Source organism: Pleurodeles waltl, chromosome 4_1 (assembly GCF_031143425.1).
Source record: "Pleurodeles waltl isolate 20211129_DDA chromosome 4_1, aPleWal1.hap1.20221129, whole genome shotgun sequence".
Lineage (NCBI taxonomy): Eukaryota > Metazoa > Chordata > Amphibia > Caudata > Salamandridae > Pleurodeles > Pleurodeles waltl.
In genome coordinates this window covers 433509263-433531779 of record NC_090442.1, presented here as the reverse complement: position 1 = coordinate 433531779, position 22517 = coordinate 433509263, and the positions used below count along the sequence as shown (strand labels likewise).

The 22517-nt window shown below is 41.3% G+C and overlaps 1 protein-coding gene across 12 annotated transcripts in view; it reads left to right on the top strand.

The window, feature by feature from the left end:
* CACNA2D1 (calcium voltage-gated channel auxiliary subunit alpha2delta 1) overlaps positions 1-22517 on the top strand; it is a 1459114-nt gene that overhangs the window by 1070006 nt on the left and 366591 nt on the right. For all 12 annotated transcript variants that reach the window (XM_069228696.1, XM_069228697.1, XM_069228694.1 and 9 more), the window contains exon 12: positions 6695-6799. In XM_069228696.1, the coding sequence (XP_069084797.1) occupies positions 6695-6799 (105 nt within the window). The remainder of the gene's footprint in view (positions 1-6694; positions 6800-22517) is intronic.

Below are 22517 nucleotides of genomic sequence, written 5' to 3'. Positions count from 1 at the left end.
TATTTTATCAATCAGTCTTGCATGATTATCAATGCACCTCGCAGTCAAAGAAACGTTTCAGGCTCTCTAACATGCAGCCAAATAAGATACCTCCTAAACATACATACAAATGACCCAGAATTACCATTTCTTTCTCTCACCTACCTTGACTAGGCGACATTATGAAAAAATAAATTTCCTTAAAGGTTACAGACAGCGTCATTGCTGGAAATCTCCTAACCACACACCAATCAGGATTCGGAATAGGCTATGAAGTAGACACTGCTTCATCAAAAGTTCTGGACGATAGCCATTAGACAATGGATAGCAGCAACTCTTTTGTAACAGTTCTGTTTGTCTCATAGAAGCATTAAACGCAATTGACTATAAGTGGAAAATATCCTTATTTGAACAACACTTTTGGATTAAGGGCACTATACGAAAATGTTTCACCTCATTCTCAATTCAGGTCCCAAATTGTTCAAACCGATGGCAATCTCTCTGAGCCAGCCACCATCACCTGTGGGGCCCCCAAAGTTCTGGTGTGGCCCTAAACTGTTCAATGTATACATTGAACATTTGGCAGACATATATGTGAAGGGACAGAAATCTCAAATGATCAATAGTCAGACAGCACTAATATCTACAACAGAATATTACATCTATGATGCGTTCTTGTAAACATTCAGAGCTGAATGGCAGAGAGCTCCCCCGCCCAAACAAAACCTTTCATTGTTCCCCAAGAACAAAAATAGGTTAATCTCGGAGCTGTTGTCTTTCCTAAACCAGTTTCACCCACAGCACGTTCATTGACTTATCTATCCATGGGTCCTGTTACCTGTACGTCGAGGTGCTTGTGAAGATCCATTCCTTCAACAAATAAATATGCAAACAAAATGCGGAATTTCATTGATCTTCTTTATTCCCTGTCGCCCCAGCCATCCGCTCCCTAAACCGTCAAACTCCTTCTCCGCCGCCTTCGCGTCTCGAGAACCTCGCGCTCTCTCCGATCACCACGGAGATAGCACGCGCTGTTCTCTTGAGGCGCAAACATCACACATCTCCCTTTTTATATTTTACAAACATAAACAGAAAAATATATTTGACCATATACAAAAATTTGTTATAAACGGAATGAAATAAATTTGCCCATAACACAGTGAGAAACTAACTGACAAACTAAAACTCATACAACCTTTAACCAAGTACATAGTCTTTAAGACGTTTAGGACTAACTTTCCTTCTACTACTTCTCCTTGTTCCTTCACACCTATCATTTCCACCTCGATTGTGACTTGGAGATCTTGACGATACTTTACTTTGGTTCATTATTTCTCTTTCGATACGTGGTTCTGTTACCTCCTTCATTCGCACAACTCGGTTCAGATTCCAAATCCTGCCATCAGAGGTTTTTATGGCATTCTTGAATACCTTGACCACTGTCAGGGGTCTCGTAAATTTTGATCCGTCCATACACCCTAAGGGAGCCTTTATCTTTACCACATCTCCCACAGCTATATTCACTTTGGACACCTTCTTCCTAGTATCGAACTCTTGTTTTCTTTTCTCCATGAGTCATAGTTCTCTATTCCGCCATGTTGTATCTGTCAAATTAAACTCATTTTTCCTCCATCCCATCCAAGCTGGGGATAATTTGGTGTTGGGTAGTCTTCTCTTAAACAATTCAAACGGAGATTTTCCCGTGGTAGAATGTGGTGAAAACCGATAAGCAGTAATCCTTTTCAAAAGTTCTGTTCGCCAATTCAAAGTGTTCACTTTTGCTAGCTGAATGCTCTCTTTGATATATTTGTTGAAACGTTCTACTGCACCATTCGTTTCAGGATGATATACAGCTGACCTTTTGTGTGTAATGCCACATTCTTTCATAAATTCTACAAACATCGTTGAACAAAATTGCAGACCATTATCAGATAACAATGACTTAGGGAAACCCTCTCTTCTGAAAATTTCCTCTAGAAAACTTATCATACTATAAGAAGAGACATCTCGTACATTTTTAACCTCCACCCACCTGGAATATAAGTCAATCAATACAATCAAGTAAGGAGTAGAATGTACACCTGATAAGGGACCGACAATATCTATTGCAATTTCATCCCAGGGTTTACTTGGTAGATTCCTACAATGCATCGGTGCATTGCGAGTTTTCAAAATCTTGTCACTCCGTGAACATTGTATGCAATCTCTGACCACACGCTCTGCTTCCAGATCCATACCAGGCTACCAAAAATTTGCTCTTAAATTCTCCTTAGTTTTGACAATACCTAAATGGCCTTCATGAGCTTGATCCATAACCCTCTTCCTCAATACACTTGGCGGGATCAGCCTAGTACCCCTCAACAACATACCGCTTTCCACCGCCAATTCATCTTTTATCAAACCCCACACCTTACCAAGGGTACTAAATTTCCCATCTTCTAACGCCACACAGATCTCACTCAGTTCAACATTCTCCTTCAATGCCTCTTTCCACTCCTGCTCAGTTATTGCACCATACATAATCTCACTCACGTTACATAAAACTTCACAAACATCACCCTCCTGCCACGATAAATCATCTTTCTCACCTTCCATATCGCCCTCCCTTACTAATCTGGACAGACAATCTGCACTCACATTCAATGAGCCTGGTAAATACTCCACCCTAAATTTGAAGTCTTGTAGACCGATAACCCACCTCCTAATCCTTGCAGAAATGCAATTTAAACCTTTACTTCCAAAAACTTCCACCAAAGGTTTGTGGTCTGACACCAAAAATTCTTTGCCCCACACAAACTGTCTAAATTTCCTAAGAGCCCAGAAAATTGCCAATGACTCCCTTTCTACCACAGAGTAATTTTTCTCCGCACCATTCAATGCCTTAGATGCACAGGCAATCATAACTTTCTCTCCTTTATTCTCCTGCATCAAAATAGCACCTAGCCCTTTCGCACTAGCATCTGTGACTATGACAGTCGGTCTGTCTGGCTTAAATGCCTGTAAACAAGGGGCATTCTCTAATTCTTCCTTGATAAGGAAAAATTCCTTTTCACATTCGTTGCTCCACCGGAACTCTCTTTTTTTTTTTAACAAATTTCTCAAATTTACTGTTTTCTCTGATAAGTTTACCATGTATCTCCCATAATATTCTACCATTCCTAAAAACGAACTCACTTCCTCCTTGCTTTGAGGAGTCGTCAACTGTTTTATTGTCTTGACCAACTCAGGTTTAGGCTTTACACCATCACCCGTAATCAAGTGTCCCAGATACTCAACTTCAGTTAGACCAAAATGACATTTCTTCCTCTTAAGAGTGAGACCAGCTTGGCTTAAACATCCCAAAACTAATTTCACCCGTCTCCAATGCTCTTCTGCTGACTCTGCATAAATCAACACATCATCTTGATAACATTTTACACCACACACTCCTTTTAAAATTTTGTGCATGATACGTTGAAACACAGAAGCTGCGGAAACCAGTCCAAACGGCATCCTTTTGAATTTGAAAGCACCAAAAGGTGTAATGAACGCAGTCAACTCTTGAGAACACTCTTCCAATTCTACCTGGTGGTACGCTGAGGTTAAATCCAGCGTGGAAAAATACTTCGCTCCCCCAAGCGTGGACACAATTTCCTCAATATTTGGAAGAGGAAATTTGTCGACTACCACCTCTTTGTTCAAGGCTCTAAGGTCCACACATAACCTAATCTCTCCATTACTCTTTCTTGCCACTACAATGGGCGCCAACCACTCCGTTGCTTCCACCTCCTCAATTATGTCCAAATCCTGTAACTTCTTAAGCTCATTCATAACTGGTTCTTGTACTGCTAGTGGAATTCTCCTCACCTTCGCTATTATCGGAATGGCACCAGTCTTGAGCTTAATTTTATGTTTGTAACCTCTTAAACATCCTAAATCCTCTGAGAAAACCTCAGGAAATTTAGCGACCAAATTATTTTCTTCACTCTCCACACTCTGCACTTGTACTTGTGGTTGTGCATTGGGATCTAACACCACTCCCAACAATCTCTGATGTGTCCAACTTAAGAGATTATCATCCTGACTAGACACATAAATCTTCCCAACCAAATGTCTCCCTTTCAACTCAAGACGTCCCTCAAAATACCTTAACATTTTTATCGGTTGTCCCCCATAACCACCAGGACACACATCCATTTTCTGTAACACACTCTTCCTCCCAGATATGAGATCATAACTCTTCTTAGAAATTATTGTCAAATGTGAACAGGAGTCAAATCTCATCAATAAATCAACATTTTCCACTCTCACTATCTCACTGGGATGCTCACCACACTTTATCTGAGTTTTCACTTGAAAAATCGCCTCCTGGGATACCTCCTTGACTTTTCTTAACATGTTACTATTGCTACACTTCTTCTTTTTGTTACGACAACATTTAAAATAGTGTCCCTTTCTCCCACACCCATTGCATATCACATTTAATGCTGGGCAATTACTCGCGTTAGCCTTATGTCCGACTTTCCCACACTGAAAACACTCCCCTTTAAATTTTGAAAACTCCTCTTTCTTTTTCTCCGCCCCATATTCTTTGACTTTCACCTCGCAAACCACCTCTTCAACCTTTGTACACTCTCCACTCACAACTTTATTTCCACTTAGCTCCTTAACACACTTTAACATATGTTCCACCCTCTTTGCTACTATAACCACCTCCTCTAATGGTGGTTCATCTTTTAACCACAGCTCTTCCCTGATTTTGTCGCTACAACACTTCAATAGAAATTGGTCTCTAATTCTTTCGTCCACCAATGTACCAAATTTACACGATGCTGCCAGCTTCCTTAAACTGGTTATGTATTCCTCTACCGACTCGTCTTTTCCTTGCTCTCTTTTCCCAAAATAATATCTTTCCATTATTGTACTTACTCTAGGTACATAATGTTTGTCCAATTATTTAATACACACCTCATATTCATTCAAATTTCTTGACTCCTCAGCACTTAAGTCTGTTAAATTTTCAAGTACCTCCTGTCCCTCACCTCCTAAACAATGCATTAATAATGCATGCTTTCTCTCTGCACTCAGAGTAGGTCCACACACTCTCGCATAATGAACAAACATTTTCTTCCACTTAGTCCAAGGATATGTGGGATCTCCTGGACTACTTAGAAAAAACAGAGGGGGTGTTACATTCTGCATTATAATTCCTATTTGTACTACAGTTACAATCTAGAAATGTACTCCTGTAAGTGACGTTCTTCCACTGGTCCTGAAGTCCCTTCTTCTTGGTGCACAAGATCTTACTTCCGGTGTGCCTGTCACCGCACACTTTGTATGACAGGCAAAGTAAGTTAGCTCAGGTGTGCCTATTACCGATCCAACAGGCAGTCCAATCACAATGTAATTTTAGTACTGTAAAAATCCTGAAATCCTGTTTTAATCCTTTAGTTTTCTTTTTTCTTCTTTAAAACAAGTTCACTTCATGAATAATTTCCGAAAAAAATTCCTCCCCTTTAAGACTGTGACTTGAATATCCCTTTAAACTGAAAGGCACTTACTTTGGTGGCAATCCCTTTTAGTAAAACTCTTTCTGACAATCCCTTTAAGGCAGATACAGGAAGCCACGCCTTCTGTCAATCAAACAGTTTCTTTTCTGAGTTAAAACAGCCTTACTTGAAACCGGAACCACCCGATTTCAATGAACAAGAGTGAGGAAAAATTTCACTGCCAGGTACGTGCAGACATTTCCAATGTTATTTTTTTTTTTCAAAACAATGTTAATTAGGTGAGCCTTTAGCAGAAGACATTCAAAAATTTTAGTATGACAGCCAAAACGATGTTGAGGCGACAGCCATCCTCGTCGCCAATGTGAAGATCCGTTCCTTCAACAAATAAATATGCAAACAAAATGCGGAATTTCATTGATCTTCTTTATTCCCTGTCGCCCCAGCCATCCGCTCCCTCAACCGTCAAACTCCTTCTCCGCCGCCTTCGCGTCTCGAGAACCTCGCGCTCTCTCCGATCACCACGGAGATAGCACGCGCTGTTCTCTTGAGGCGCAAACATCACAGTGCTCAATCATGATTTCAAAGACTGATCCTGTAGTGCCCCACAAAGGGACATAGGCATGTTTATCGTAAGGCAAAAGATAACACAGCAGCTGAAGCCTCTAAACAGCAATGCCCTGGGTCCATACGAGTTAATTTCACTCAAATGTCACTGTATTCCTCTTATTAGCTCTCAAGAACAGACAGACCATGAAAACACTTAGAGATATGCAGAAACGTATGGATTTCTGTAAGCTAGTAAGATGCATGCTTTATTAAAGGTGCCAATAAAATGACAAAAATAAAGCGGACCAAGTGCATTATTATTTCCTCAGGTTGACCGCTGGACACAAAGTGGTCATTCACATCGGCCTAATTATTCAATGTGACCTACATGCCAATGTGTTATTTACAAAATCGGAAGCAATATTCAAGTGATAGTCAGGTATATCTTAATCTTAATGTTTATTGTTGCAGTGAACAATATTAAACTGCATTTACCTGGCATAACGCATGAAACTACAACGTATTTATAGGAAGCCAGTAACAGACAGGAAGGCCTTGAGGCATTACTTTTTTTTCCCTATTGGTACGTGGAGAATAACCTTTGCTAAAAGGTATTTTCAATATTGCAACTTCATTGGACTTCATTTAAAGGCGTGCTTATCTTTTTCTGCTTCACATAGGACAATGTTACGAGAGCCAACTGTAACAAGATTATTATGCTGTTTACGGATGGCGGCGAGGAGCGAGCACAAGAGACTTTTCTTAAATACAACCAGGATAAAAAAGTAAGTGGCTCGCAATTCTAAATTGTTGCACAGTGAATGACAATCAAATATTAATTTTCTCTACAGATATTCGTTTTAAATTGAACAAAACACTACTTGTAATGTTCTAAGGGCCAAAACGTGTGCGTCTTGTTCGATCGAGACTTTTTTTCAACAAAACTTAGCTTACTCGCTTTCTCCGAAGAATTTTCCCATTTTTATCTTTGGCTCATAAAATCTTTGTAAGCAATATTTTATCCGTTTCAGAATGGGTTTCTATAATGCAGTTTTTTGTGCCCATTGCACAAATGTCAAATAATGAAATGAGAAGCTGTAGCAGAGTTTCCTATGGAAAGACTTTCTCATCCAATGCACTCTATGGGGTCACAATGGTCCTAGAGAGTTAGCCAGAAGACGATTCTCTGTTTCTGCATGCCTTTTCAATTCTAATCATTAGTGTGATGGAAATTGATCTGCAGTCCGGATTTGTACTTTTCGAAAGTTCACTCGGCGGACGGCCACCTTGGCCAAATTGTAGAGTAAAAGCAAAAATGTTTTTTCTCTGAAAGTGGAATATCAATACCCTTCAGAAAAAAACAGTGATGGTATTGTATACACCAGTGCATGGAAAGAATGTATCAAATTGTTGCATATGGTGAAATATTTAGATTAAATATGTGTTAAGAGAACTGACTCCCCTCAGAAAGTGGGTACTTAATTTGGGCAGGAGGAGGGTATGCTTACCTACTTGATAAAAGCAACCTAGTTAGGTCCCAACATAGTAATAAGAGGAACTCTACTCATCCTGAGGTAGCTGCAGCACAAAAAGCACAAGAATCAATCTATTGCCCAAAGAGACATATGTGAAGTTTAACAATACTAACAATGTTTGATAAAAAATACATCTCAAAGAGTTGATAATTATTGAGACTATTTTAATAAGCAAAAGGACACCATAATGAATAAAATCAGTTCATGGGAACCAGGGAAATATTTTTTAATTTTTTTTGGCAAAAAGAAACTAGATAGTGTAAACCACCAGCTTAACGTATCAGTACACAGTTGACCATTACCTACGTCCAATTTCATGGTGACTGCAATGGAGATGAGGTTGCCTACACCAAGTGGTTGCACCAGCCGATGAATGCACTCAGGGCCTCATTAAGAGTATGGCGGTCTGAAGACCGCCACACTCTGGGTGACAGTGGGACCACAGCACTCCTGGTGGTCCCACTGACACACTAAGACCCTGTCTGACGGGACCACCTAAAAACCGGTGTCACCCTGAGGCACGTAGTTCCCGATGGTTAGGCAGCGTTCTGAGTTGTGGTCAGCCACGATGGCGCTGAACTCAGATTACAACTCAGCTTCCTGCCAGCCTTTCCATGACGTTCACCCTGCCATGGAAAGGCTGGCAGAGAGCCAATGCCGGGGGCCACAGGGGTGCCCTTGCACTGCCCATGCCAATAGCATTGGGATGCGAGGGGGATCCCTGCCAATCACCCTCAGGATGCGCACAAGGCCAATACCATAGCACTGTTCCCGCTGGTCATCCCAGCAGGAATGTAGTAATACAATGTTCCGCCAGTAAGCCCATTGGGAACATTGTAATACAACTGCGGGGTGGAGTGCTGTCGGCATGGCGGTGGCATCCTCCCTACAGCATTGGCAGTCCCATAGTGGGACCGCCAGTGTCGTAATGAGGCTTTTAATTTACTTTTGGAGTGAAAGGTTTCCCATTAGTGCAAGATCCAAACTAGAAGCTAGTAAGGGTGCCATTTTTTTAGAAATGTTATTAAAAAGCTCTGTTAGAAATTGGGTTATTGGTTTAGGGGGGTGTGAGCCCTTCTCAAGTGACCACCACAATCTCTTTCACAGTGAAATGCAAAATGTCACTATATTAAACTGTGCTTAACCCTCTGGTAGCTAGGCACTAACCAGTCAAGTTTAATTTAGAGGCTATGTGTGAGGTTTCTATGCAGCTCTTAAACTGTGGAAAAGTGAAAACACAACACAAGAAAATTACCTGATCAATTTAGGAACCTAGAGTGAAACATAATAAAGTATTTGACAGCAAAATGACAAAAACCCAATTAGTAAACCTGGAGAAAGATTTAAGTAAAACTAGTGCCTAGAAGCACAAAGCACCCGCTTTGGTGATCTGGTCGTGCTGGACTTGAACAAAACCACAAGTTCTAGCTGAAAGCAATGGCGCGCAGGCTGGACACAGGGACTAGGTTAGGCCAGCTGAAAAGTGTACCTCATGTCCTGGATGGGGGCATTGTACCACGCATTAGTGGTTCCAAGGGGCGTATGGAGTCCTGGATTGAGTTGTGCCGTGCTGCTCGGTTCTGATGAGGAGCTGCAGGAGCAGTGAGGTGAGGTCTGCATCGAGTTGCATTGTGCTGCATTTGTTCCAATGGGGAGATACGAGGGCTGTGATGCAAGATCTTGCATTGAGTTGCATCGCGCTATGTCAGTTCTGATGAGGAGTTGCAAAGGCTGTGTCAGGTTGCATTGTGCTGCATCGGTTCTTATGGGGAGCACAGCTGGGCTCACAGATCACCTTTACCCCGCCTTTCAATGGTCCAGGACTGGGAAGGCACCATTTTGGGGATAAGAATCACAGTATGCAGAGTCTAGGTAAAGGGCTCAAGGTTGTTGGAGCTCTTGGTAGTACAGATCCAGTCCTTCATCCACCAGTAGTGCAACTCAACATTTGTTTTTTCAGGCAGAGCAGTTGGGCAGTCTTCTGCCTCTCTTACCTGGCTCCAGTCTGCCTGCGGGAACAATAGACTAGTGTGAAGTCCTTTGTGAGTGTGCTCGGTCATTGCCTTCAAAGTACATGTGTGGTAGGTGACAGCTCTGCCCCCTCATTAAGCCAGGAAGGTCCAGCTTGCCAACACCTAGACTCTCTATTGTGATACTGTCTAGGAGAAATACACAAAGGCCAGCTGCCAACCACACCTAGTCAGGTGCAGGTAAAGGCTGCAGACACCAAATGGTTAGGACAAGAAAATACAGACTTTCTAAAAGTGGCATTTTCAGAATTATGACTTAAAATCTGACTTCATTATTAAGGGGGGTTTTAAATTATAATTCCTCAGATACCCAACATGACCTTCTTACCTGCTCCCAATCAAGACTTATCACCTATTAAATGTAATAAGGTAAGCTAGTATTATCCTATGGTAGAAGTACGCTTTGCAGTAGTTAAACACAAACTTGAGAGCTTTTCCCTACCAGGACATGTAAAACTTAAAAGTGTATGTCTAACTTTTTTAATACATTGCACCCTTCCCTAAGAGCAGTGTAGGGGAGGATAGTAATACAGGCTCTAATAAGCTCCACTCTAATGTCCACTCTAGCTCTAGACTATGGCAACTCCCACTACTTAGGAAGTCCAAAACAGAGCCGGCTATAGGACAGTGCGACCAGCGTGACTCATTGGGTGCGGATTTCAGGTGGGGGCACCTGTTTGCATGTGTATTATCATTTTAAATGCCCCTGCTGCCACGTTTCTTGCCTCCAGCAGTTTTCAGGCAACAATAAAAATGTCAAAATAACTCCAGTCATTAATGTTCGTCCTGGATAGAGAGTTTTGTCTCGTGGAAGATGACTCATGATAAGTTAGTGCTAGGCAGAGGATTAATATGTCTGCTGCAAAGATTGTGTACCATGCAGATCACAAAGTGCATATAATGTGAATAGGTCAGTAGGTTACTGTTGTTGTCAGAGAGATCCTTTTGTTGCTTGCAGTTTATAAGTTAAAATACTGATATAAAACAGTGAGCAATTAACTACCATCAAAGAGCTGCATGCAAACTATAAGATATAGATTAGAGCAGTGGTTCCCAACCTGTGGTCCGGGGACCCCTGGGGGTCCGCAAAGCCTTCTCAGGGGGTCTGCGAGAGCCTAGAAAATTACAAAATATTAACAAATATTGACAAATTAGGTCCCCAGCTTCCAGTAATGACTCAGGCGGGGGTTCCCGGATTCCCATGATGATTCAGTGGGGGTCCCTGGGTTCCATTAATGTTAAAGGGGGGGTCCACAGAAATCAAAAGGTTGGGAACCACTGGAATAGAGGGTTATGATTTTTCACCAGTCTTCCATTAACCTAATGTAGCAAACCAAGTTCATCTGAGTTGAATCAATTCTTACTATCAAAGAGTACCCCCAACCACGGTGTTATATTTTAAATTCTGAGTTAGTGCTTCTTCACACCAAGCACTCTTAAACTACACTGCCTACCAATAAGGATGACTTTTGACTCCTACACCTTGCAGTACACTGTCTTATCTAACATCTCCTATAGACTGATTTACACATGTACGCTGATAGTCTCTATGTGAAAGTGCCCTGACATGCTGCACTGGTAAGAGTGGTGCTATAAAACTAATTAAATGCATTGGAGACTTCAGGGGCACTTTTAAAGGGTGGTAAATGAGGGAATCTGTGGTGGAGGTATTCATTGGGGGGTGCCAACAAATATTGTTGCACTGGGCACCACCAGCTCTAAAGCCGGCACTGGTCCAAAATACATGACAGAATACTCCAAGTGGTCCAGAATGCCTCAGTCGGAATCCTTTACAAAATACCTAAGCACCAATCAGTCAAACCCGCCCTAGTAGCCCTTCACTGCCTTTTGGTTAAAAAGAGAATTTGTGCATCGTGCATTGGGCCATCCATGGGAAAGGCCCACTCATCATCCGGAACCTACTTACCGTCTATGCCTGAGGAAGGTTTCCTCAATCAAGCAGTCAAGTGCTCAGTTGGTGCCAAGCTCAAAACAGCAAGAAGCTGTAGTTGCTTCTTTGCTTATCTTCTTCCTAAGCTTTGGAAAAACTTCTCAAAACCCACCTTTTCTGAAGCATGGGTTTTAGTTCATGCAGGTATTCTGAGGTTGTTGCAGCTAGGTCTGGCAGGCCGGTAAGGTAGCTATGCGGCTATTTAAAAACAACTGGATTGAAATTGAATTAAGTTAGAGGCCCTGAGTACAAACAGTACCACTTCACTAGGAACTTCTCATAAATAAAATGTGCCAATAGGTGTAAGCCATTTTACCATGTTTAAAGGAGAGAGTAGAAACACTTTAGCATTGGTTGGCAGTGTGCAGAGATCTAAAGCCAAACAACATGGGTTCAGCAAACAGGAGGTGTGAAGGCAAACTGTGTGGGGGATTACCAACCCAAGAATGTCAGGTCTAAAAAGCTCCCAGTATAATAATTGGTCTTGGCACCAATAGCTCTTAGCATGACAAACCTGGATTCTGCAGCTGTAAAGGTTAATTGACTACAGGCATAAATTTGCTGTTTCACCTTGGTGCAAGCTTTTGCCTTCAGTCTTAATCACTTTTTGCTTCTAAAAGTTCATAGTCAGGAAGGCTTTTAGCAGTAGCTTTCACAAGTCCATGCAATCCAGTTGAAGTGTTTGTTAGCTCAGCAAAATGCTCCACGTGGAAGCACATCCCTTGGAAAGCCTTAGCATCTTGTCCTAGTTCTCCAGAGATAGAAATGAATGACTAAGTCCCACTTTTCTTCCACTGGTTGGAAAATTCCTTCTGATCACTTGTGCAACCTTAGGGCCACATGTCAGCTTTCTAGACAGCAGATGTCGTTCCAGCAGGGCACATTTCTCAGTGATCAGCTGAGCCTTCTGGGTGTTACATGAGTTCTTCTTTTTTGTGTTACTATAACAGCTGAACATGAAGCCAACCACTTGACGTTTGGAAGGTATTTCCAGTTCCTGGGTGCATGAAGTCATCTTTCAATTTACTGAAAAGTAACACATCTTTCAGAGGCTACCAACGCTAATGTCGTTAGCAACCTTCAAATAAACCGGTTCCATTTATTCTAATACCTTATTCTATGTGCTTAAGTTCATAGGAGAGGTGGTAGAGAAATTCCCAGTTTCACAGCATAACAATCTTTATTCTTTTTCAATTCTGCTGTTATGCCAATAAGGTGCCTTGATCGCAGATCGAGTGATCCTATGGTTACCTTAACAGGAATAAGTGAAGACCGTCCACAAAGCACAGGCACTCTGCTACAGACCAGCCAGGCAAGTACCCAGATATGAATATGACATTTCTGCCTACACAACAAAGGCTTGCAGTTTCGTCTTCATAGCTTGAGAAGTGCATCACCAGTGGACTACTCAACCACTTATTGTTCCACACTAATGTTATTGCACCTGTGTAGGGAGCTTTTAGTACAATATTTTGAAGAAGTCACAGATTTACAAAGATATACTGTGTCACCTCATTGTTTTGTCAATTCTGTGGTTATTTTGAGTGAATGCTGCAGACCTCTTTTTGCGCACGTCTTCCACCTTGCTTTAAGTTTATTTCTCTCCACATTCATATTATGATAATATACCCAACTTTCATAGATCATCACAGTCAGAATCCTGATATACTTAATACGGAAGCACAATGCAACTGCTTGCTGGACTTACCTCGCTGCAGCAGCCACAAATTGGACTGGGGGTGAACTGACTCATAACATGGGGGAGGGCGTTAGAAAGGTGACACTAGAAAGTAGATCCTGGTAATAGCAAGGACATGGTAGTATGTATTTCTCTTCCTTCTACTAAGTATTATTATAAACTCTGTATAAGTATTCCATGTTTTGAGGAATCCCTGAGAGTGACAGTGGAGATTGAACACTCTCCTTTCCTGATGTTTTGGATGATGAAGGTTTTGGGTCTGTAGTTGGCTTCAGCCCTGCTGATAATGGTCTGTAAAGAAATCATTCATAATATTACTCACACTCTTTAAACTGATCTCACAATAGCATACTTAGAGCACATGTACACCACAAAGATAATGGAGCTTCATACCTGTTTCCACCCAAATAGGCCACATAGTTTTAGTTATTTCTTCATCAGCATGGTAAAAAAATGCATCTCTTTATTTTTTCCTTTCTCATTCAGAGTTTGTACCTGAACTTGGTTTTGTTCAATGTCTTTGAGATCACACACAGATCTCTTACTTTGTTATACCCCCAAGGAAATGCTCATGATTGCAGTTCCTTTAGCAAGATTTTCTTTTCATTGAAACTGTAAAGCACACTCACTGAATTTCAAACTGAGCTCAGCCTGAATGTTTGATGCTAGCATCCTACACAAATAAAACAAATGCAACTCTTGGGTTCTTGTTCAAGAATGTCTCTCTCTAAAGGAGTGAGATTTACCTCATGGTGTTTGATTCTGCAGCTCAAATATATCTCACAGACAGTCCGTTGCTTCTGCTTCAGGGAGGACCACTTAAATAATATCAGTTAGGGTGGGTTGAGAATCCTTATAAAGCCTTGACCCCCCTTAGATGCATGATCTTTACCCCTCCCACATCATGTGTTTGAGCAAGATAGGGAGAGAGCCAAGATAGCTGCCACTCATGTGCCCAATATTTGGGCAAAGATTCACCCAACTGTTCTTGAAAAATATGCTGTGCCACAATCCACGGTGCACACATGTACAAAATTGACATGCTTGAGACCATCTGTATGCCCTTCTATAAATCAGAGCCATAATCTCCACCTGTGAATCTTTTGCTGTCCTGGTGGAGCGAGGGGGAGGGGTTTTAGTCATACCTGCCATGTAGCAAAAGTGCTACTATACTTGACCTTGATCTGGGGTTCCTGGCAAAAAGAACATCTTTCGAAAAACCTATTGGAATTAAACTATTTCTGTTAGTAACATTTAATCCAGATGGTAGCTAAATGTATAAGTATTATATGAGCTGAAAAGCATAAGCCCAGCCAACAAGTTTTTTTCACTTACATTATCAATTCTTCTCTATCTTACAAAAACCTAAGGCCCATATGGTCATTCACACTATCTCTCTCTGCACATTACCACATAACTCTATATTCACACACCACTCCCAAAATACTCTGTCGCGTAGGCTCTCATTATTCTAATGAGACTACTGGATTTTGAGCGGCAGAACTGCCCGTGGTGTGCAAGACTAAGTCTAACCCACTGCGGGTGACACCTGTCGCTCCAATCCGGGTTTTGATCCGGCTAACTAGCAGTGCCTCATCTCTACCCAAGGAAAGGGATGACTGGGCAGCCGAGCGCATAACATATTTGGCTTCTCAGGGAAGTCGTGGTCACTCAGGTCTCATCTGTTTCTCTCTTTTACAATTCACTCTCATATATGAAAGACAACAGAAGCAGTAGGTGTTTTAATAAGGAGTTTTAATAAAATGACGGCATCTTAGATAGCGTGAGCTGCAATAACCAGGACGACACAACATGACAATATTAAAATTGTGACAAGAAGAGTGAAGCATAAGAACAACGCTACCATATTGTCACTATAATCAATGGACTAGCTCCTACCTAGGCTAGGATAGAGCACAGCATGTTAAGCTCTAATTCCACCCTTCAGTTTCCCCTGGGAAGGCATCAACCCCCATACCTGAGCAAAGGCCTGTGGTCTGCGTTAGTATCTGTAGCAAAGCATGCAGCAATCAACATACAGTCTTGGTTCACTGGCTGGAATCTCCCTCTAATGTGTACTGTGACAAAGAGGTGTTTTTATAATAACACAGCTACTGTTCTGAGAAAATGTCCCTATGTAAGGATATGTGTTTTCTACGAATGTTGGAGACCAAACTTCTACCACGTTCACCAGCAATATACCATGTTGTAGCCTTGGAAGAAGCACTGAGTGATCAAGAATGTCTTGTTTGAGAACAGAGTGCTGGCCTAGGTGGAAACAGTTAGATAAACGGATAATAAAACAAAAACATAAAAATGGTTATTGTATCAATAATAAGACGAAGCTGAATAAAATATATCAAGGTTAAAATGCACAGCCGTCTACTGTGTTAAAATAACGTGCATGGAGCTATAACTAAAATGGCTACACAAATTAAAAGCCAACTCGTCTATACCCCATAGGCTAGATACAAAACAAACCTGGGATTTCTCAATTTCTCTCTGTTAACAGAATGTCCACTCTAGCTGTAAAAAATCACGCTCTACCACAGTTGACATATGAGTTTTTTAATCCCTCACTGATTTGTTTACTGCTGTTGTGAGACAGGAATACACCTTAAACACTCTGTTATGGATGCAGCATTATACACTAATGCATATCACTTTCTCCCACATGCCATTAATCTACTGCAACTGTAGACAAGTAGACATTCTTCTCAACAAAACACTCATACCACCTCTAACTCTTTAGCAACAACTGATTTAATCTCCCGTGGGTATCATTTCTTTTCATTTCCATCATTTCTCTATTTAAGGCCAACATTGTGATTTTTCTACTGCACTCAATATGCAACTGGCTTTTTCTTTAAAAACCTCAATATTATATTCAACACACAGGCACCCAGTTATTGTCCTGGGAACTTTAACAGTCAGCTGCAGCACAAACTTTTTTCACAACTCCCATTTGACCACTAACTCACCAACACACATATTTCTCCAAGGTGCAATTACGCTAACCTCTTGTTTATAAACTGCTGTGCAATACATTAATTCACCACCTGCCTTTTACTGATTCATAATGCTCCAACCATCCCAATATTAATATTAAGAGATTCAATATCCTGCCTTTTTTATTGTAGGAAAATGAGTGAATATTTGGGGAGGATTTGAGTCCCATCCATGTAATTAGTCAATAATTTAACCCTGGCTTCAATCCTTAATAGCTATGTCACAGACAGTCTTAACTTAGGAAAGTATGCAGAGTATTTAGCAACAGTAAAACGGTCAAAAAGTAAAAACCCAACTTAAAAAAAATCTCAAAACCAATTTCTAAAAACTAAGAGCAATTGAAGAAGAAAAGTAACACCAAAACAACAGAAATCCAAGATGTGGTACCAGTGATATTAATTTGTAAATTGTTAAGACAATAAGTGCAAGAAAAAGTACCAAGGCAACTAGAAATCACTGTTCATTTTTAACCAGGGCCCAGGTGCAATTTCAGGCTTGACTGCAGTGGAGTGCAGGTGAAATATACCAACTGACTTGTCTGGGTCCAAGTTTTTACCTTCTGACTTAGGGACAGATTTAGAGTATGGCAGAGGTGTTACTCTGCCACAAACATGACTGATATCCCATCTGCTGTATTACGATTTCCATAAGCTGTAATGGAATCGTAATGAGGTGGCTGGGATAACCATCATGTTTGTGATGGAGTAACCCCTCTGCCAAACTCTAAATCAGGGCCTTAATCTTTTCTTATGAAAGCTGAAATCCTACAGTGGGCAAGATTGAAGGTTGCATCTCACAAAGCTGGATAACTGCTAGATGAGGTCCCACTAAAACGGTTGGTTTTGTTGGGAAGAGATCAAAGTGAAAGAAATTAAATGTTCACAGCCAACAAAGTCCTTGCTTGGGGCTGATACTTTTCACTCCTTTGCATGGGTGAGAATTCTTGTTTCTTATTCATTCTTTATTATGGAGCCCAAAATCCTCCACCTGAAGCTGTATCTTTTAATGGTGCATCAAAATCGGAGACCTTTGCAACGACGTCCTCTGAAGCTCTGGAGGTCTTGGATGTCCAAAATTATTCTAAGTACCACCTTTTCAAACTTTCTGGAGCAGTTCCTGCTGACCACATCTAAGGCTCCACGGACCTAAGGGGCAGAATTTAGATGCCAAGACAGGTTCTCACAGAGACCACCAGCAAGGTCCAGTCTAGTTTCAGCTGTAGTGGGTGTACTGGTCAATCTAGGAAAAAGTCCATCTTGATGCTTGTTATGTCACTGTTGTCATAGAGGAGGTTGACCAAATGATGCTTGAAGTCCAGTTTTCAGTTCAGGGTACAAGTCTGAACAGGTCCAGCCTTTCAGGTATCCTCAAAGGTTACAGGCAAAAGGTTCTGTTTTCCTCTCTTGTGCAACTAGTCCAGACAGTGTTCTCAGGAGATGGAGGTGAGGTGCTACTTCTGTTCAATTCAGTGGTCAGTCAGTACCTTCTGCTCTTCATTACCAATGGGCATATGGTTTCAGAGGACAAATCTTCCCACTTTTGCAGCACATTCTGTTTTTCTCATTTCAGACTTTTAGATCTGAAACCCTTGTGCAGTAATCCCCCAAATTTCCCCAAACCTTTTGCTCTCACCTCACCTATTTGTGTTGAATTTGTTTTTGTTGGGGTTAAGACTCTGAGCACTTTATCACTCTTAACCAGTGCTGATGTGCTTGTGCTGTTGTTGGTTAGGTTCTCATTATGCTAATGAAGATACTGGATTTGGAGACAGATTCTCATGGATTGTGGCTACTAAATAGAATCCCACACCACATGACGCCTGTCGGCCTAATCCGGGTTCTCCTGCTAACTAGCAGCACCTCATCTCTGGCTGGGATGATTGTGGCAACCGGGCACCTGACAAGAAGACTGCTCAGGGGAATCGTGTTCGATCAGATCCCATCCCTTTCTCTCAGTTAACAAAAAGTCTCAAACAGGCAAAGACAACAGAGGCAGAATATAGTTCAATAAGGATTTATTGAAGTAACTGCATCTTAGATAAAAAGGCATGTATTGCAATAAATAGGATGATAAAACACAATAAAAGCAAGCAGGTGATGAACAGAGTAAGGCACAAGAATAGTCCTACCATACTGTCACTAAGAATGATATAGATATACATTTCTCATACCAACACTATGTCTGAGCACAGCATAATAAGCCAAATCTGCCCTTCGGGTTTTCCCTCTGGGGCGTGCACCATCCCTCATCCCTGGAGGAAGAAGCCTGTAGTCTCGAGAGACACCGTCCCCATGTGGATCAAGGGTCCGGCCCTCTACGCAAGTAGCTGCAGTGAAGCAATCAGCATACAGTCGTGGTCATCTGGCTGGAATCTCCCTCTAACGTGTCTGGGACAAAGGCTTTTTTTTTTAAATAAAACAGTTTGGATTCTAAGAAATGGTCCTTACATATGAGTATGTATTTTCTGTGAACATTGGAGACACAACATACCACGTTTGTAGGCAACCCTATCTGACTGTAGCCAGAGTGAAATAAATGTCCTACTAAGAATGTAATGCTTTCCTAGTGAAAGTACAACGAGATAAAGAAAATAAAACAGCAATGAAAATGTTGCTATTGCTTGAAAAATAAAGCAGTGCTGAAAAAAATGTAACAAGGTTAAAGTGCACAGCGACAGGCCTAACTAGCATTTAACAGCATGTCTAAAACATGGCTAAAATAGCTATATAACACTGTCATCCTAAAACATGGTAAGATTGTCTTACATCTGATCCGCACACTTAATTTACTTGTAAGTCCCTAGTACATGGTACTGCATGTGCCCAGGACCTGTTAATTCAATTATGCTATTGGTGGGCCCGCATATATATCTACAACAATGTCTCAGCAGGTATGATTGAAGACCAGTATTGAAAAAAAATAAGAAATTACGATCAACGCAGGGACGCATACAAAACTAATGCATGTTTATATGGTTCTTTGATCAGTCATAGACAGCAATAAACAGCAACCACAATTCAAAGGGACACATTCTGAAGGTGAACACAATATATACATAAAATGCATTAAGACAAAACAGCCAATGGGCAATTGTTGTAACGTTCAGTTAAAAAAGGCACATAGGACATTTGTTCAATATTTGATTCAACAGTTTATCGAACAGAGGAGATCTAAACTTGGCTGTAATAACAGTCTACATTTCAATCCTTGTTTATTTAAGGATCATCACGAAGACAAACCAGACCCAGAGTGGTGCTGAAAAAAGAACAAAGAATGAGAATATTAATTAGAAAGAAGGAAAACAAATCATCCAGACCCATATGCCTGCTGAGCACCAACCTGAATATAATCAACACATGCACCACTTAAAGATGTATTCAATGGGTAACGCTGTTGGAGATAACCCCACAAGAATGGATGAGGATACTTTTCCCGATCTGCAAATGAAACAATCAGGGACACCCTGTCATTTCCCTGAAGACTTAAGGGCATATTTATACTCTGTTTGCGCCAGATTTGCGTCATTTCTTTTTACGCAAATTCAGCACACACTTAAATCCATATTTATACGTTGGCGCTAGACCCGTCTAGCGCCAGAATTATGGAGGGAGAGTCATTTTTTTCACTGTGGAAACCTACCTTGCGTTAATGACATGCAAGGTAGGCGTTCCCGGGGAAAAATGACTAAAAGGCATTTGCGCCTTATTTATACTTCCATGCAAAAATGACGCATGGGAGGGCCTTAAAAAATGACTCTAAACCTGTTTAGAGTTATTTTTTAATGCCCGGGTCAGGGCAGGCATTAAGGGACCTGTGGGCTCATTTACATGGTCTCCAACCATGGAAGCAGCCCCCAGGGACACCCCCTGCCACCCTCGCCCACCCCTGGAGGACACCCATAGATGGGGGACCCATCTACGGTAAGTAGAGGTAAGTATTTATTTTTTATGTACAGTGGCATAGGGGGGCCTAACTTGGGCCCCCATACATGCCACTGTGCCCAATGGCCATGCCCAGGGGACAGCAGTCCCCTGGGCATGGCCATTGGGCAGGGGGGCATGACTCCTGTCTTTCCTAAGACAGGAGTCATTTCCATGGGGGTTGCACATCAAAAAATGACGCTAGTCAGGTTAGAGTCTATATTTTGGGCTCTAATCTGACTTGCACCATTCTTTGACACACAACCCCCAGTCTTCCCTACGCCTCTGCTGCCCGGTTAGAAGAATTTATTTTGACGCTAATCAGGCCGCAGCACCGGCTACTGTCATTCCATAAATATGACGCCTGGCTAGTGCATTGGAATCGCGGTAGCTGGCATTATACTTTTTGACGCAAATCTCTGCTACCACAGATTTGTGACAAAAAGTATAAATATGGGCCTTAGTATCAATTCACAAGGAATAGTGCTACTATTTAGCAACACATAATGAACAGATCAACATTATTATTCAAAGACTAGAAATGCTTATCTACATTCTCCAGAGATTGTATTGAGACAAGAGTCCTTTACCAACAATTAAGCTCACGATAATAAATTGAATTAGGCTTACCGAGCAATATTACAATTTACAGATCAATTGATATAGGACTGTTCAAAAGCATCTATCCACAGAAGGCACAAGATAAATTATGGGTGTACAAGAGGTTATTGAAGAACCATCAGTCTCAGAATTAAGAGTGAAGCAGCAACAAATAATTCAACACCCAAGTGACTGTCGGCTCTCATGCAAGGTGTCTCTGTTTAACCTCAGTAGCCCCGCACACGTATCACCAGTAAATCCAGTTCAATTCCTTAGTCATGAAGAAAACCAAACAGTGATAATATAAATATAACCAAATTGTGCCCCAGTGAGTGAGCATACAGCTATTATTTCAGCTACAGAACATGCAGAGTCACATAGGAGACGCTGCTACGCATGTCTGCCGTATTTGTAGCCCCACAGAGACCAGAATAAACACGTAAGGTGACAGTATTAATCCAATACTGCATATGAAAGTACCGGGCCCAAGATAGAATGAAGAAACACCTCATGTCAAAGACTTTATCCCATGCAAACGTACCCAACAGTTTACATTTGTTGTGTTGAGGACCCAATTCAATTATGCAAATCAAGGCGAAAGGAACCTTCAAGAGTTCAAAACTCATCACACGGTGTTCGGCAGCATGAAATAAATCACCATAAACTTCCTGATTCACCACTATCTGTCAATCACACGGGCACAGACCGCTTGAGTTCCAAAAGGGCGCCACACTTAACAAGAACTAGATATAGTCACACAAAAAAGTCTAGATCAAGTGCACTCAGTTACTACAACAAGGAGCCCAGGGGTTAGCAGAAGAGAAATTATCTGGCAAGCTATGACATAACTGTCGTGGGTCACATTAAGAAGGGGGGATGAATTAAAAAAAACAAAAATAATAAATTAAAACCCTGTGATGCAGAAATCAAAAGGGACCCCCAATGTCGCAAAAATAAACATAAAAAGTACTGAGGAAACAGATATTTGAATTCTGAGGGGGGAAGGGAAAAATAGTTAAAACCTGAGCCATAGAGGGAGAGAACAATGATTCACAACTTCATGTATCTCATGAGCCACAGTCATGGTAAAAAAAAAAGCTCTGTTCCTCGAACAACATCACAGAGCAGTCCTGCAATGTTAGGATATTAAGCGTATCGAATTTCAAAATTGAACAGGTACCCCACATTTGGATACAGGCTGGTTTTCAAGAGAGTGAAATGCAGAATGCAGCATTATTTCACTCATCTACAGTGTTGAGCCCATGACTGACGAGTCACATCTAGAGATCCATCGGCGTTCGCATTGTTGCAGTAGTTGCATCAGATTTCTGCCACAAAGAGGAAGCTCAGGCTGGTCAATGACTTGCCAATAGAATTCAGACACCGAACAGCATAAACATCATTACTAGAAAGACAATTACTATGATGTTTCAATGGGTAAATATGGGTGCCAACCTTAACTCCTTTCACATCACTTGTTTGAGCACATTCACTATAATTATGACATCTGAAATGCCCAAGAATAGGGGATAACCCCAGAATGTAGTGATGGAGACATTGTCATTTTTCTTAGGTTCCCAGGTTACTGCATGCACAAGGTGATCACTTAAATTGTTACCCCTTTTATAAGAAAAAAAGGGGGGGTTCCAAAAATGCAGTAACTACTTTGAGATTGTCAATTCTTTTTGATAATCCTACTCACACGATTACTTGTAGGGCAAAAAGTGGACTTGCAGCACTTTCTGTGCCACCCACTGCA